The 18,191-nt window shown below is 43.4% G+C and overlaps 1 protein-coding gene across 1 annotated transcript in view; it reads left to right on the top strand.

Annotated features, from left to right (window-relative positions):
* The window catches only part of ACSS2 (acyl-CoA synthetase short chain family member 2), a 181,375-nt gene that overhangs the window by 17,033 nt on the left and 146,151 nt on the right, over window positions 1–18,191 (top strand). The window contains exon 3 of the mRNA XM_078686275.1: window positions 10,380–10,471. Coding sequence (XP_078542401.1) covers window positions 10,380–10,471 — 92 coding nt within the window. The remainder of the gene's footprint in view (window positions 1–10,379; window positions 10,472–18,191) is intronic.

The following is an 18,191-nucleotide window of genomic DNA, read 5'->3' as shown; positions in this document are numbered from 1 at the left end:
CTGGCCCAGTGCATCATGGGAACAGGACAGACCAAACTACCAAGCCAATTCTTCACTGGAAAGGAAACAAGCTTCCGGGGACCGGTTTCTGGCATTACAGCCGTCTTCGGCCCGGCTTGCTTGAATCCTGATGGTGCAATGAGCAAGGGACTCATGTCTGAGCATACCCTTCCACACTCATGGTGGCCAAAATAATTACAAAAAGGGGGGTGGTGATGGACAGAGTATCTGAGTTAATCAGAACACTCCTACCCAGAAAACAGATCAGGGCTTGATCCATCACCGTTTTTTAGCTCACTGTACCATCCCAGTTCAGAACCTGGCTATATGCAAATTAGTCTGTCCCTGGCCCAGTGCATCATGGGAACAGGGCAGACCAAACTACCAAGCCAATTCTTCACTGGAAAGGAAACAAGCTTCCGGGGACCGGTTTCTGGCATTACAGCCGTCTTCGGCCCGGCTTGCTTGATCCTGATGGTGCAATGAGCAAGGGACTCATGTCTGAGCATACCCTTCCACACTCATGGTGGCCAAAATAATTACAAAAAGGGGGGTGGTGATGGACAGAGTATCTGAGTTAATCAGAACACTCCTACCCAGTCAACAGATCAGGGCTTGATCCATCACCGTTTTTAGCTCACTGTACCATCCCAGTTCAGAACCTGGCTATATGCAAATTAGTCTGTCCCTGGCCCAGTGCATCATGGGAACAGGGCAGACCAAACTACCAAGCCAATTCTTCACTGGAAAGGAAACAAGCTTCCGGGGATCGGTTTCTGGCATTACAGCCGTCTTCGGCCCGGCTTGCTTGAATCCTGATGGTGCAATGAGCAAGGGACTCATGTCTGAGCATACCCCTCCACACTCATGGTGGCCAAAATAATTACAAAAAGGGGGGTGGTGATGGACAGAGTATCTGAGTTAATCAGAACACTCCTACCCAGTCAACAGATCAGGGCTTGATCCATCACCGTTTTTTAGCTCACTGTACCATCCCAGTTCAGAACCTGGCTATATGCAAATTAGTCTGTCCCTGGCCCAGTGCATCATGGGAACAGGGCAGACCAAACTACCAAGCCAATTCTTCACTGGAAAGGAAACAAGCTTCCGGGGACCGGTTTCTGGCATTACAGCCGTCTTCGGCCCGGCTTGCTTGAATCCTGATGGTGCAATGAGCAAGGGACTCATGTCTGAGCATACCCTTCCACACTCATGGTGGCCAAAATAATTACAAAAAGGGGGGTGGTGATGGACAGAGTATCTGAGTTAATCAGAACACTCCTACCCAGTCAACAGATCAGGGCTTGATCCATCACCGTTTTTTAGCACACTGTACCATCCCAGTTCAGAACCTGGCTATATGCAAATTAGTCTGTCCCTGGCCCAGTGCATCATGGGAACAGGGCAGACCAAACTACCAAGCCAATTCTTCACTGGAAAGGAAACAAGCTTCCGGGGACCGGTTTCTGGCATTACAGCCGTCTTCGGCCGGGCTTGCTTGAATCCTGATGGTGCAATGAGCAAGGGACTCATGTCTGAGCATACCCTTCCACACTCATGGTGGCCAAAATAATTACAAAAAGGGGGGTGGTGATGGACAGAGTATCTGAGTTAATCAGAACACTCCTACCCAGTCAACAGATCAGGGCTTGATCCATCCCAGTTCAGAACCTGGCTATATGCAAATTAGTCTGTCCCTGGCCCAGTGCATCATGGGAACAGGGCAGACCAAACTACCAAGCCAATTCTTCACTGGAAAGGAAACAAGCTTCCGGGGACCGGTTTCTGGCATTACAGCCGTCTTCGGCCCGGCTTGCTTGAATCCTGATGGTGCAATGAGCAAGGGACTCATGTCTGAGCATACCCTTCCACACTCATGGTGGCCAAAATAATTACAAAAAGGGGGGTGGTGATGGACAGAGTATCTGAGTTAATCAGAACACTCCTACCCAGTCAACAGATCAGGGCTTGATCCATCACCGTTTTGTAGCTCACTGAACCATCCCAGTTCAGAACCTGGCTATATGCAAATTAGTCTGTCCCTGGCCCAGTGCATCATGGGAACAGGGCAGACCAAACTACCAAGCCAATTCTTCACTTGAAAGGAAACAAGCTTCCGGGGACCGGTTTCTGGCATTACAGCCGTCTTCGGCCCGGCTTGCTTGAATCCTGATGGTGCAATGAGCAAGGGACTCATGTCTGAGCATACCCTTCCACACTCATGGTGGCCAAAATAATTACAAAAAGGGGGGTGGTGATGGACAGAGTATCTGAGTTAATCAGAACACTCCTACCCAGTCAACAGATCAGGGCTTGATCCATCACCGTTTTTTAGCTCACTGTACCATCCCAGTTCAGAACCTGGCTATATGCAAATTAGTCTGTCCCTGGCCCAGTGCATCATGGGAACAGGGCAGACCAAACTACCAAGCCAATTCTTCACTGGAAAGGAAACAAGCTTCCGGGACCGGTTTCTGGCATTACAGCCGTCTTCGGCCCGGCTTGCTTGAATCCTGATGGTGCAATGAGCAAGGGACTCATGTCTGAGCATACCCTTCCACACTCATGGTGACCAAAATAATTACAAAAAGGGGGGTGGTGATGGACAGAGTATCTGAGTTAATCAGAACACTCCTACCCAGTCAACAGATCAGGGCTTGATCCATCACCGTTTTTTAGCTCACTGTACCATCCCAGTTCAGAACCTGGCTATATGCAAATTAGTCTGTCCCTGGCCCAGTGCATCATGGGAACAGGGCAGACCAAACTACCAAGCCAATTCTTCACTGGAAAGGAAACAAGCTTCCGGGGACCGGTTTCTGGCATTACAGCCGTCTTCGGCCCGGCTTGCTTGAATCCTGATGGTGCAATGAGCAAGGGACTCATGTCTGAGCATACCCTTCCACACTCATGGTGGCCAAAATAATTACAAAAAGGGGGGTGGTGATGGACAGAGTATCTGAGTTAATCAGAACACTCCTACCCAGTCAACAGATCAGGGCTTGATCCATCACCGTTTTTTAGCTCACTGTACCATCCCAGTTCAGAACCTGGCTATATGCAGTACAAGAATTGGCTTGGTAGTTTGGTTTGCCCTGTTCCCATCATGCACTGGGACAGGAACAGACTAATTTGCATATAGCCAAGTTCTGAGCTGGGATGGTGCAGTGAGCTAAAAAACGGTGATGGATCAAGCCCTGATCTTTGGACTGGGTAAGAGTGGTCTGCTTAATTCAGGCACTCTGTTCATCACCACCCCCTTTTCTGAATCGAAAAACGAATAGAGCTCATGAATTTGAAGAAGGAGATTTCACTTTCTGTAGCATTGCTGTTGTGTGATGGAACAAAGGATGTGCCTTTGTTTAAGCTGGCTGTCTGAGCTTCAGTCAATGTAACTTGTGAAATATTGATTACTTTGGTTTTTGTCTTGCTGCGTAAGGTTCTTCTCTCCGTGTCTTGATCGTTTTCTCTGGCTCCCTCAAGCTCTTCGATGTTTTTGTTTGGTTGATTGTTGGCTGCTGGGCTTATCGATAAAAAAGCTGCATTTGATGACTTCTGTCCACCACCACTTGTTGGTGGTTATGTTGGTTGTACTCCAATCTTTGACATCGTTGGTCTGTTTTTGGGCAACATTGTAATCATAAACTACGCTTTCGTAGGACAATCCTGCATTTGGATGTTTTTGCCATTTTTTTTGTGTATACTTCCGCCCACTTGCAGTCAGTTGTGTCTCTGCGAAATGTTTTGATTTTGTGTTCCAGGATCTCTTTTGCATAGTTATCAATCTTTTGGTTGAGATCCTCCAAAACATTTTTCCAATCGTCATCTGAATATTGTTTAGATCATTCAGATTTCACATTATGTATTTCTTCCTCTAATGCTTTCAATATCTTGGAAAGTTCTTTTATAATTTATAAAATGAGGTCCAAGGAATATTTATTGAGGATTAAATGCCATTTCTCCATGAAGGTTTTATTTGTTTTGCACAACCGCGGTTTTAAGGCAGTGCGCAAGCCTCTCGGTATTCTTGTGGTCTTGTGGTACTGGATTAATGTAGTGGCGTGTAGCCTTTGATTGGCTTCTTTTCTAGTTAAAAATTCCAACTATTTCAGTAACTGTGTGATTGTGCTTATTTTATTTTAGATTATAGCTTTCCCTCCCATTGTCTCCTACACGCCTCACTTTCTGTTTGGAGGCATGTTTTTTACCCATACCTTTCAAGGTAAGGGCATTCATACATACAGAATTGTGCTCTTCTTGCACTGTGTAAGAAATTGGATTATTATTTGGGTGGGTGACTACCCACCTCAAGGAATAATCACAACCCTTGTCAGGGTTAACCCTCAAAGTCACTAAATATTCTGAGCTCACCCTCCTGGTAACTATGACACAGAGGAGACAGGCTTACTTAGGGCAATGTTTGAAGTATTATGAAGTACCAAAAAAGTAATAAAGTCAAAATGAAAAACAATAAAAAACCCAAACCGAATTAGACAAATGGAGTAAAATGTAATAAACAAAATTATATAGAAATGACAAAAATCCCAATAAGGGGAAGGTTTTAAGTAGAAACAGCACCAAAAAAAACCCAACAAAGTAGTAATGATAGGCAACAATCGTGGTAGATCTGGACTTATTTGCAATTTGAGGCTGACTGAGATGAGACGCAGGTTGTATACACCAACCAGTTTATCCAGATCAAAGATTTTTCCTTCTTACTTAGGGCCTGAATTTCAGTGCAGCGGACTGGTTACTCTGTCACAAACGTGACGGAAATCCTGTCCGCCTTATTACAAGTGCCATAAGGAACCTAAAATAAGACGGACGGGTTATCCGTCATGTTTGTGACAGAGCAACCAGGCCGCAGCCAAACAATAAATGAGTCTGTTAATCTTTTACGCCACAATCCACCAAAGCAATACATTTCTACATTCTTCCTGGACTTTATGGGAGGCACTAAGAGATTCACAGGTTGTCTGTCAGAGTCCAATCGTAGGGTCTAGGTCCACTTGCCCCTTGTCAGCCAAGTACGTCTAGGAAATAGACTCTTGCAACTCTGTGGCCTAACAGGAAGGTAGCCATGTGATCCTCGGAGACCACTTTCTCCAGTCTTTCAGGGCTCCTTTCAGGTCATAGACAGCAGACCCAGTCAACTTCTGATCTTCTGTAGGTCCAGAAAGTGTTCTGAAGTGAGTGCCTGGAAACGCCACATGAATGCCTGTCACCAGCTAGGCCTGTCTGCAGGAAAAATAAAACATGAACCATGTAGAAAGTGGACAGGTCAGGGTCTGGTAACTTTTACTCAGTTGGTTAGGGTAGGCATGACTCATAGCCGCACCCTAACCAATGGTGTAAAAATTACTAGACCATGACCTGCTCACTTTCTGCTTAGTTTGTGTTTTATTTTTCCTGCAAACAGGCCCAAAATGCCATGTGCTGGCATTTTCAAACAGCAAAGTCTTCAGCTACACTAAACTTGGGGTCAGAGGGCTGAGGGTGTTTGTGTGTGAGGATCTATTATGGCAGTTCTGGTTTCCTCCCACATCTAACACTCAAATCCAGGTCGGAGCCTGTACTGTAACCACAATAAACCCAGATACAGAAGTCTGTTAGGACAACTCCAGGCTCTTTCAGCAACTACATTGGGATCCATAAGAATTGTTTTGATATCCTGTTCTCTCCCTTTTCAGTACGCCTCAATTGCATCTGACTTTACCACTGAATTTGATTAATAATAAATATTTAAAATAGTTGTTTAATTATTTTTCTAGCTGGTCCCATTCCAGAGATAAAGTATTAGTATTTGCATCTACAGTCTGGTTTTCTACATAGGACAACTAGGCACGCCACTTTGAAATCCATTTTCGGGGCTTGTCACTGTAGGGACATGTTCATATTTATTTTTGACATGTCCTACTTTTAAATACCATGCACCTTAATTTGTGAGCTCTGAGGCTTACTTGAGGTGACCTATTAATATGTAAAATAGTAGATTTCGCCTGTCAACAAGGGGTTATTTTGACAGGTCACAGTGCATGTTTTGCACTGTTACAATCTGGCTAAAGTGGTAGTCCTGTATCCAGGTTTGCGCTGCCACTATAGTGGTTGGCACAGTAGGTGCTGGCATTTAGCTTCCAGGCCCTTGAGTACCATTTTGTTCTATATACTTATTGGCAAGGCAATGTTACCTATTAGTAGCATGCCAATTCCCCTACGTTTAAAAGTGTAGCACAGGCACTTTACTACTGATTTGCAGGAGTAAAGTGCACAGGCACTTCACTACTGATTTGTAGGAGTAAAGTGCACAGAGTTGTAAATCCAGTAAAAATATAGTGTCCAGCAAAAGGGGAAAAAACAGGGGTGACTAGTCAGAAAAGGTGGATTTCTTACACTTTCACATTAACAAACGTGAGCCATTTCTAATCCAGTTTTTTGTTTTTTGAAGTATTTATTTTCATTGGCAGGTCTCACTCATTACAGCGTTCAATGCAATAATATTAATGGGAAATGGCAGAGTAGTAAGTATAAGCATATAATAATTGGATATGAATAGCATTCCCTTCCCCGCCTAATGACACAAATATGGTGCAGGCTGCAACCAGAAAGCCTCAAATTTAGAAAATGAAATACAAACTGGTAATTTTAGAAGACCTTCCAGGCCACCCCACTTCCTCCATCCCCCTGGCTACCAGTAAATTACACAAATATCAGAGGAGGATATCAACTTGTTTCGGTCACATCTCAGTTTCATGAAGTCAAACAAGTGTAGTGGGCCACATTTGATCATACATTTAATTCTAAGTCAACAAAGTCAAACCGCTTTCCTCCCCCTCAATCCCTCCTGGGCCATCCTTCTCAGGGGGTTCCAGTAGTGCTTGTGTCATAGCACCCCAGGCCAGCAGGGCATCCGCAGTCTTTACATTCCTGCGCATTTTTTCACAGGTGCCTCTTCAACTAGGGCCCACACAAGTAGGTCCTGTTTCCATGCCTCCACTGTCGGGGGCTAATCCAGCTGATCGCTCAGAGTCTTTTTAGGACTATCGAGGATCTGTCCCAATGCACATTGGACTATCTGTTGGGGGATGTCCCACCCAGTAATGTGTTTGATACAGGACAGGACGTTTGTCCAGAAAGCTACGAATGCACTCTCTTAGGGGATAAATATACCATGGGGCCTATTCACAGAACTAATCTGAGACAAAATCCTAAACTTACTACTTTTAGTATTCACAGAATGCATTTAGTAGTAGTAAAGTTAGGACTACTAACTTTTACTACTACTAACTTGAGACAAAATCCTAAGCTTACTGCTTTTGGTATTCACAGAAGGCAATTAGTAGTAGTAAAGTTAGGACTACTAAACTTACTACTCTTGGTATTCACAGAAATGCCTTCTGTGGATACCAAAAGTAGTAAGTTTAGGATTTTGTCTCAGATTAGTTCTATGAATCGGCCCCCATGTGTACAATATTGTATTGCATCTGCTTGAATCTGGCGCAAGTTGACACCTTTCGTACCCCGAATGACTTTTTAACCAATCTTTGGGATTGATTTGCTAGTCACTGACACTCTGCCAGGCCTTCTCTACACAAAGCTGCGGTAGTCTCCAGTCTGTGTGTAGCACCCTGTATAAATGTGTAATGAGCCGGCATCCTCCTGCAGCCGCTGCTATTTTGGTGTATTGTAAAAAATTGCCCCTCTCCTATACCAAAAGATTCCATCGCCTCCTGCTTAGTGCCGAACTGTCCCTCTGGATGTAGGTCCGATAACATTATGCATCCGCCTGACTGCCATTTATCAACACCCATGAAGTCAACTATTTGGGAGAAGAGGGCAAAATCCAAATATCTCAATTGGGGGCATAGGGCGCGCAGTGGATTTTTCGATTGTCCCCCTGTCCCAAAGCCCACCTATAGGACTGATCAAGTGTGGAAAAGGGTCTGGGATATCCTGGCTACGCAACAACAACTCTCCAAGCTGGTGCCTGCCATGTGTGCCCTCGAGTAAGGACCTCTGCCGTTTGGGTTGCCATCCATCCAGATTTCTAATCTAGGTATTTAAGAAACATGTACTATCCAAACAGAACGAAAAAAATATACCTGGTTGGTCGATGGAAAGCCTAGAGCTATAAGAAAATGCATAAAAGTTTAAGAAAGCACTTTGGTTTTAAAGTGATGTTAGAAGGCACTTTGCAGTTGCTGATCACATAACAAAACATAGGGGCTTATTTATGAGCCCATACGTCACTTTTGCGCTGCCGGTGCCTCACTGTTTGTGACGCACAAGCAAGGCAAAAAATGCACCATGTTGCGTCATATTTACAAAGTGAGGCATCTAGGTAGATGCGTCACTTTGTGAACCCCTGCGCCACATTATGCCTGCGCCAGATATAATGTATACAGGGTGGACGCCTTGACGCAAGTAAGCCTCGTAAAAGTGACGCCTTGAAATCTATGAGATTACACTGCGTCACTCTAGGACGCGAATGCGTCAATATCTTACGCCTGCCTCACAGCAGACTTAAGACTGACGCAGGCAAATTTGAAATGGGACTTGCCCATGTGACACACTCCTGCAATGCGTCATTGTTGCGCCTACAGATACGTCAGAAATACTGACGTATCTGTAACTCTTTGTGACATGATGCATCATACTGTAAATATGACACATCCCGCATGTCGCAAGGAGGGTGCAATGAAAAGTGACGCATTGCTGTTTTCACGCAGCGATGCGCCACTTTTCATAAATGAGGCCTATAGTGTTATAGGTCATAGAAGAACATCTTGTTGTACTACAACTTGTGTCTGTGGCAGAAGGGAAGCATTCTCAGGAAATAGTGTGTGTTATACCTTTCGGTATCAGCGAATCACCTCTGTAATTCTGTCAAGAAGCTCACTAACACAGGCGTCGTGAATCACCCGCTTTGGCAGCTCAACGGGGATGGGGCTTTTTAGGGGCCTTTCCTGTCAGCAATTTGGCAGAATAAATCTCATAATTAACTTTATGAAGGAGTACAGCTCAATAGAAGAGCAAGCGGGAGCAAGGAAAAACAAAACATGGGTAAATAGAAAAGAGAAAGAAGGCAGGAATATTGAATAAAAGGAAGGGTGAAAGGAGGGATGAGAAGGTGAATGAATGAGTGGATGGATGAATGTGTGGGTATTTGAAGGAATGGGTGAAAGAATGAGTGAATCGATAGGTGGATAGACAGGTGAAAAGATGGATGATGGATGGATGGATGAGTGAGAGGATGGATAGACAGATGCACAGGTGGTGAAAAGATGGTAGAATAAAGGGATGGAGGGATGAGTAGATAAAAGGATGAGTGAATGGATGGCAGAGTGGACGGATGAGTGAAAGGATGGCAGAGGGGATGGATGGATAGATGGCAGAGTGGATTGAAGGATGTTGATGGATGGCGAGGTGAAATGATGGGTGGATGAATGGATGGCAAGATGGATGTTTGGCAGAGTGGATGGATGGATAGATGGATCGGTGGATGGCAGAGGGTATTGTTTGATGCAATGGGGAAAGATTGCATTATGCATGAAAAATGAATGGATGTAAGAATGTAAAGGTGACATTTTGGATACCGGTGGGTGGATGGAATGGTGAATGGATTAATCTCTGGATGGAACAGACAGGGAAACCCTTCTAAGAAGGGATTGGCTCACTTGCTTTGTGCCATTAGAGCTTTGTTTTAACGTGTGGGTGGGGGGTGGTTACATTTTCTTGCTACTCCTTGCTCACCAAAAAACTGAGTTGAGAGCCTCCAACTGTGGCATCCATATGAACTGCAGATCACAAGTTTTAAAGCTGGCAGGGCTGATTCAGCCTTTTATCCTTCAAAGCCTAACGCAGTGTGGGCCTTTGAACTGTTTGTTTAATAATAATACCCAATAGTTATATACTTATACTCCAAGTGGTAATTCAGTCTGTAAGAGATCTGAGAGAGCTAGAGAGAGACACACAGACTCTCTCTCTCAGTTTCAACAAGTGCAACCTTTTTTTAATTGCCAGAGCAGTAAGCACACATCGTGTGGAGTTGTTTTCGTGACAGTCATCAACCGTGTGGACTCTCAGAGTAAAGCTGGTTCAAGGAGTATTCTAAACTGTTATATTCTGTTATTATCTTCTTTTAGTATAAAACATCTCTTGTAATTGAGTACAAGTGACGCTCTTATAATTAAGCAGAAACCTATGAAGCAAAAAAAAAAAACACCCTTTTATTTCTGTTCCCATTAGTTAACTGGTGAATAATTAATTCCGTCAGAGGAGACGCCTATGTGGAAATCAGATGATGTAAACTCGTGCATGCAGACGTCCCCACCCACTGTTTGAAATTACAGCACCTGGTTTTTGTTTCATTGATTTTTTAGGGAAGGCAACCTGCCCACCGATCACACCACCATTTCATATGACCACCTGCTGAAGCAAGTCTGCAAATTTGCCAATGTTTTAAAGACGCTAGGTATGTACACAGTCTCAGCATTTTTCATGATGAAATGTGTGTTTGCCTATTGCAGCATAGTTTGCCGTGCATGAAGGATGGCAGGAGAGAAACTATACAGTTATTGAGCTGTACTCTATGATGAAGTGTCTTGTCATTCAACCACATGCGGTGCAGGAAACACATGAAGAATGAAGCATGCTGCCTTCTTTTCTGAAGGAATTCCTCACTGATCAAGGGTCGCAACCGAAGAACATTGGACATGACTCTGACCTCCCCGTCACTTTAGATACACTGTCCAATCAATTTCTTTAGCGCACTGAAGTAACTGAAAGTTAACACACAGCACTAAAATAATCACACACACAATAATAATAATAATCTTTATTTAGATATAACACAGATATCTTTAAAAGAAAATTGCAAAATTCACATTGTATACAAACTGTTAAAATAATAAAGAAAACAAGGCGATCAATTAAACGACCGAATAAAAATAGAGATCTTCCGCATCCTGGACCTCCTAATTCCATCACATATTAAAAAAAAACCAAAAAAACAAAATCACACACACAAAAGTAAATATAAAATTAATTGACCATTTTTACTTTAAGGAGCGTTATAGTTCAGATATAACTCACCGTTGGTTATAGCCGCAGATTTCTTGTTTTTTTTTTGGTGGGTGTGTTTTTACTGTGCTATTGGTATGGCACACGCATCATAACCAAAGAGTTTGAAAAACATTGCCACACTGGAGTTAATAATATACATTCTGCACCCGCTGGGATTCTATTTTTTGTAAACAATATTCAGGGGGCATTTTTTTAAACAATGTTTTTACTAATGATATTCTGACATGCATAAGTATTGTTTGTGTTGAGCAGTAAAAGAAACATTTTTCTTTACCGATCATAATTTACACTGGCAACGCCCGTGCTTATTGTCAGCAGAGATACTGTTTACCTATGCCCCACAAGCAGTACCCCAGCAAATGAAGGCACTCTAGGCAGGACATGACTCAAGACTGCTATGGTCACAGTGGTTAAGCAACATTATAATTCTCTGGTAATTTTAGAAACCTTGACAAATATTGGGGTGGGAGCCGTTGTTGATATGACCCAAAATCTCAAAACAACTGAAATTAGACAGTTGTGGTTTGTTTTTATGCAAATCTAACACCCCATGAAAATAACACAATACACGGCATCCCAGATAAATGACCTTGATGATGGCCCATGTGACATCACACAGGCAGTCTGTGTGTATATTGTTGCTGTTTTTTACTCATATGGCCAAAGACCTGGCCCTGTACATTCAGTATACATGACATGGTCTTTGCCCTTGTATGTCATAGACATGGGCTTGTTTGTGTAACATACTGGTGTGTTCAATGCCGTTGAATGTAGTGCATTGTGACCCTCTCTTTTGCTGAAAAACAGCCACTGCTGTTCATATTGCGCACAGGACAACACCAAAGGCCATTCCCAGTGTTCTCAGTGCCCTGTATAATTCACTAAGCAAACACAAGGAGATGATGGACGATGCGCTAACTCTTTTCAGACACTCACCCCCAATCACAGATCTGTGTTGAATCCATCATCGTTGTTTAGCTCACTTCGCCACCCCAGTTCAGACCCGGCTATATGCAAATCAGTCTTGACCCTGTGCCTCCTGGGAACAGTCCAGCCCGATCTGCCAAGCCAGGTCTTCCCTGGACTGGAAACAAGAATCCTGGGACCGGTTTTGGGCTAACAGCCCTCATCAGCCAGGCTAGATTGATTCCAGTGGCAAAGTGAGCAAGGGACCCACATCTGGGCATACCCTGCCAACTTAGGGCAAAAAAAGCAAATACAAGGAGATGATGGACGGTGCGCTGAATCTTTTCAGACACTCACCCCCAGTCACAGATCTGGGTGAATCCATCATCGTTCTTTAGCCCACTTCGCCACCCCAGTCTTGAACCTGTGCCTCATGGGAACAGTCCAGTCCAAACTGCCAAGCCAGGTCTTCCCTGGACTGGAAACCAGCATCCCTGGACCGGTTTCGGGGTAACACCCTCTCATCAGCCAGGCTAGCGTGAATCCAGTCCATCATCTCAATACAGTGCAGCTCATGTCATACATCGGACTTGTGCTGCAAGCTCCATAGTTTCCAAACACTATCAATCTGCTGACATCACCACAAAGAAAAAAGAGGTGTCTGAGGTCATGACAGTAAATGCCAAGTACAAGTGCAGTATAAACGCATCACCCCATAACAATGGGGCATCCAAAATCCTCCTTCGCTTGGATGTCAGAGCATTAGAGCAGAGAGCAACAGGGCGGAGCTAGGAGTAAGAAGTGACTACTGTGCAGCGAGGAGCAAGGAGTGAGAGGACGGCATGAAGAAGGCAGGAGTACAGCGAATGCAAGTGTTCCGCTGGGCGAAGGCGAATACACTGAGTCGAACGGCATTACCTTTGGGGCTGGCATAGCCCCATGTCTCAGCACTGGGAATGGGGGTGCCTTGAAGCAGAGCAGTGGCCACAAAATTGGCGTCAGCTTTGGCAAACAAAAACGAGAGTTCAGCCTGCAAGTGCTAGGCACTGGCAGTACGCCCTCCTGCAAGTGAACGCGGTCAGCGATAGGTTGTTGCGGCTTGCTGGCTGAGCCCTCCTCTTTCCAAAACAAAAGGGTACAAAGCAGCCAAGGAGCTAAGGAATGTAGAGTCTGTAATAAATAAGGCGAAACTAAGGAATCACCTAGTGACAAACTGTATTTAAAAGCATCCAAAAGCTCCTGATGACTCCCTGATAAAGATAAGGAATCTCCTGCACCTATGGTTTAATCTCTCCACTTACTCTTTGAGGATCATTCTGGTGTAGTGTGGCAATGTTTGTTGGAGGTCTCACTGAATCCAATGGAGGTGGTGGCCGATCTGACATAATTACATAAACTTTAAGAAAGTCTGTACTTGCGCACCAGAAGCTCTGAAGTATGGAAGTTACACACTAATTGCAAGATCCTTCATCAAGTATGCCATGGACAATAAGGAAATAAAAAAGTATTATAAAATTAAAAACGAGCAGCAAACTGAAGGGGAAGGCGCCGGTTCCACGTCAAGGCACCCAGAGCCAGTAACCAGATTCTACCAATTTCAACAAGACCATTATAAAGAGGTTCCCTTAACCAATAACTGGTCTGAAATTGGGAGATTATATAACAGAGGAAATTGAAACATGCTGTAAGCCTGAGGAAGGCAACTGGAATCCCATTCTCAAAGAGGCGGAACAAAAGTCACAAAGGGAACAAATGGATGTTCAAGGGAAAGTAGGCTCATCAGTGGGTCACCCTAGCATGGTCATCAAAAGGGAAACACGCCATATTGATCCCTAGTTGGAAGGGCATGCAGTGAAACCACCAAGACCCCTGTTTAGGTGTAACTTCTTTTCTTCCTGCTTTATTAGAACAGTATAATCACTTGTACATACTTTCTTCCCTTTACTCTTCGTTGGTATTTCCTTCCTTCCCTTCCCTTGGTTCACTGCCCCCCCCCCCTCCACCACTCCCCACCCCACCCCCGCATTCCATTGTCATTGGAATGTCCGGGTGCTTACTTTAGAATGTTGGTGATTGAGATTAATTTGCTGTGAGATGAATTGGAGGTGTCAGTTGGATAATTGACGGCTCTTCCACCTCCACCTGGCTTGAAGAGTATTTTTACACTGGCGTAAGAGGGCGGGATCTTGGCTGTGCGGGGGACAGCTTTATACCTCCACCCCTGTGTGTGACTCACCCACAAAGAAAGTTAGCCTTTTCTGAACATTGCAGTTTAAGATTTTTATTACCAGAAGGTATTTGACAATTTATTTTGTGTGGGCTGGAGTTATTCTTGTTGTCATTGCGGCTGCACTTCAATACAAGGATACAAGTTTTTCTGGAATGGATAATTAGGCCGCCAGCTAGGGAGTGTGTGGCCCGCTCTAATCTGAGCTGATACTGGTTAATTGTGTGGTCTTTTTTCCTGCTGAGATGCTCTTCGTAGTTTCCTCTACTTTTCCTCAGGAAACATTTATATTCCTTGCCGGTGAGGGTCCTTGTCATGTGGTCCCGATCAGCGCTACAGTGGTCACACTCAGGAAGTACTCTTCATTATTGGTTTTTTTTTTGTCAAATATTTTTTATGAGCATTTTCATATTTTAACATATCAAACATTGGTATACACAGGTTGAGTTTGTTACATACTTTCTTGTATACTCCATATGCATCTTTATAATTACAGTCGCTTGCCTAGAATGGCACCTACATTATACTCGATATGACTGTTCATGTGCATATGATTACACGATGTACTCAGTTACATATGATAATGTATCTCCTTCCCATGGATTACCGGTTTGGTAACTGCCGTCGTCATTCTCAACTGTTAACTGGGAGATTTAACTGGGACAGTTGTTGTGAGATCTAAGGATTTTGTTCAAGCAGGGCGTTATGTATATATGACATTATGTCAATAGGCGTGGTTAGGTCTATTATAGTGTTTCCAACTCTCTGGCTTATTGTATGGGTGAATTGTCGTGAGGTGTTACGTGGTTGTTGAACCTTGGGGATTACTGTTAACGTCTGTGATCGAGGTCTGTGTCGGTGGGATTGAAAGGGTTTGAGATGAATCAATCGCGACATCTCGGGTTGTCTGCTGTTTGAGGCGGTGTAAGAGTAAAGTCCACTCCATGGATATGTGATGTTTGCGTAGTCCTTTTAATTCTTCACCTCTAATGGCTTACTCTTCCGCTGCCCCCCACTTGTTTACTGCTCCCACCCATGCTGCTTGCTATTGGGGGTCCTGTTGGGTCCCGCCAGCACATAGCTATTCCTCTTTTAGCTATTGCCAGTGACATAAGCGTATTTGCACTTTGTGCTGTTTCCGTCGTCGGAATACTCCAAGAGCGCAGGCTTCCCAAGTGTTCATTTCTGACAGGCCCGTAAGTTCCCTCAGTGTTTCGTGTATGGTAGACCAGTATGGTTGCATTGTAGGGCATATCCAGAACATATGTTGAAAGTCTGCATCTTATGATTGGCATCTGGGACTTTGGAACTGTGTGGCAGGGAAGTATCATTGAAGTCGCACTGGCATTCGATATGCCCTGTGCAATATGTAGAATTGTATGTTTTTATTTTTATTTTAAAACATATTTGAATTGTATGTTTTTAAAACGTGCATTGTGAGACACCTTCTTTGGATATTTGACTGTTTTCTCCCACTCTTTGTCATGCAACAGGCGCCCAAGTTCTTCCTCCCATGTTTCCCTCAGTGTACTAAGTGGTTGGTTTATAAGTTCTCGTATTACTTTGGACAGCCAAGTAACTAAGTCTTGACCTGCTCCCATATGCCGAATAGTATGTATGACCGGTTGGGTGTTGGGTTCTCCTTCTGTTAGATTATGATATGGGCTGTAACTTGCTATGATCTGCCTACCTACAAAGTAAGAATTGCCTGGGAGGGAGGTCGAATTCTTCCACTGTCTGATCGAATGGGCGTACTTGTCCACCTTCAAATAGAGATTCCATCTCCGTCAGTGAATGTTATGTCTATTCTCGTAGCATGCGGGTAGTATAATATGTCTCTCGTCTGGGTAGTCCGATCAGTGGGAGTAATGGAGAGTAGAAGGGTGTGCCTGTTGACATGCGGTGTATCCTTTGCATACGTGTGCGGGCTATTGATACCTGTAAGGTCTATGTTCGCTTCGGTTTAGAGCCGGGTAGGAGCAACCGGCAGATCTCCGGTAGTGGCACCGGTCCTGCTACTGAATGGGTCTCCCCTAAATGTCGCTCTGCTGTCCAGGAGGAAAGCCATTGGAGTTGTGCTGCTAAGACGTACGATTCAAAGGTTACATTGTTTTCACTTCGTCTTTATCTTAGTTAAAATAGCAGATGTATTTATAGGGTGATTTATATACCGTCACTATATAGATTTGTAAAGGACTTGGAGGAAGTTAATAAGAGGGTGTTTGGAGAACAAAACTATCACCTCTCTGTTTTTATATGTGGTACACCGCACTTTATACATCCGTCCCCAATTGATTCTGGTAGTTGACTAGGGCCACAATATTGAATATGACAGGAAAGGTGCACCACCACATTTAGTATTCAATATTAAAGATTCATGAAGGATAGTATTCTTCAATCTGATATTCTTTATTTAAAAAACACAGTTGAAGCACCATACAGACGATGTGTTTCGTCCCAACAAGGGGATTTCTTCAGGGCTGTTAAACACAAATACACAACATAGACAAAATATAAAAACTTGTGTTTCACAAGAATAGATAAGTACACATAAATGAGCACTACAAATTTGTGAACACATACATATAAACAAGTAAAAGTGTTAAAAAATGTCTATTTAAAAGTAGAGAAGACAGTGTACATTTTTTATAAATTTTTCTCTTCATTGTGATTTCCAAGTATTTGTTTCACAATGAGGTCGCTCAATATTAAATTTTAAACATAAATGTTTTTTAAATGTTTTTTTTTTTTTTATTTCAAGAAGGTTTTATTGAGAAAGAAAATTATACAAATAGTAAAACCAGATACAATATAAGTGATACATTCAGCCACAAGCTGAAAAAATGCCAACCGGAGCCCAACCTGATAAGTGAGTAAAATATCTGTGAATAAGACACAAAAGAAATCGATGAGAAATAGAGGATCTGATCCAATATAGGGCTTCCGTGAACAAAAACAAACCGTATCACTATCTGATTTAGGAATGGGGACAAGGGAGGAAACAGAAGAAGAGAAAGAGAAGTAGAAAGGCAAAGAAAATAGTAGCAAAAAAGATGAAAGGGAAGAGAGGACAGGAAAGCAGAAATAAGAAAAAGAAGGATTCCCACAGGACTAACACAATCTAGAACAAAGAACAGATAATAATTAGACAGACAGAGCAACAGGGAACTGAGGGACTAACCCTTTCGAGGAAAGTTCCATATAATCATCCAAAGCTGTCCAAACCCCTTTAGAAATGGAAGGCGTAAGGTGTGCTAGATCAACCGAGGTGTGGGCACTGCGTAAAAAGGATATCCACGCCCACCACGTATGGTAAGAGACAGACGAAAAGGATTTCCATTCCATAAGAATGATTTTAACCGCAACAGTCAAAAGAAGATCTAGTAACTGTAATTCCAAAGGGTCCAAAGGGAGAGGGGTAGGAGCAGCCAAGGGACCTAATAAAACTAAGGGAAAGGAGAGATGAAGCTCAATGTTAAAAATAAGAGATAAATGTTTCTGAATGAGATCCCAAAAAGGTTTAAGTAAGGAGCAGTGATAAAACATATGGGGAAAATCCCCAGCCTCCAAACCGCAACTCCAGCATAGATCATCATCTTTAAGGTTGAGCGAGTGAAGACGTACAGGCGTCCAGTGGAGGAGATTGATCGAGAAAAACTTGGATTGCATAAGGGAGGGAGCTATTTTATTACGGAGAGCTAGTTTACCAATGGATTGCCAAGCTTCGGATGAGATATGGTCCGTGATATTATGATCAAAATGACGTGACCATTTTTGTTGGACAATCGTCTGATCAGGAAGCGAAGTAGCAGACAAAAATTTATATATTTTAGAGGCAACATGACCAGATTTGATCCAGATGTGGAACAGCGAAATGGTGGAGGAAGAGGGGTGAAGACGGACTTTAGAGACGGCAACCTTGATTTTAAGAAAGGTATAAAAGTCGAGATTTGTCAAAGAGTGTGTGTGCGCCAAG

The sequence above is a fragment of the Lissotriton helveticus genome, chromosome 4_1 (genome assembly GCF_964261635.1).
Source record: "Lissotriton helveticus chromosome 4_1, aLisHel1.1, whole genome shotgun sequence".
Taxonomy (NCBI): Eukaryota; Metazoa; Chordata; class Amphibia; order Caudata; family Salamandridae; genus Lissotriton; species Lissotriton helveticus.
This window is presented reverse-complemented; position numbering and strand designations above follow the sequence as displayed.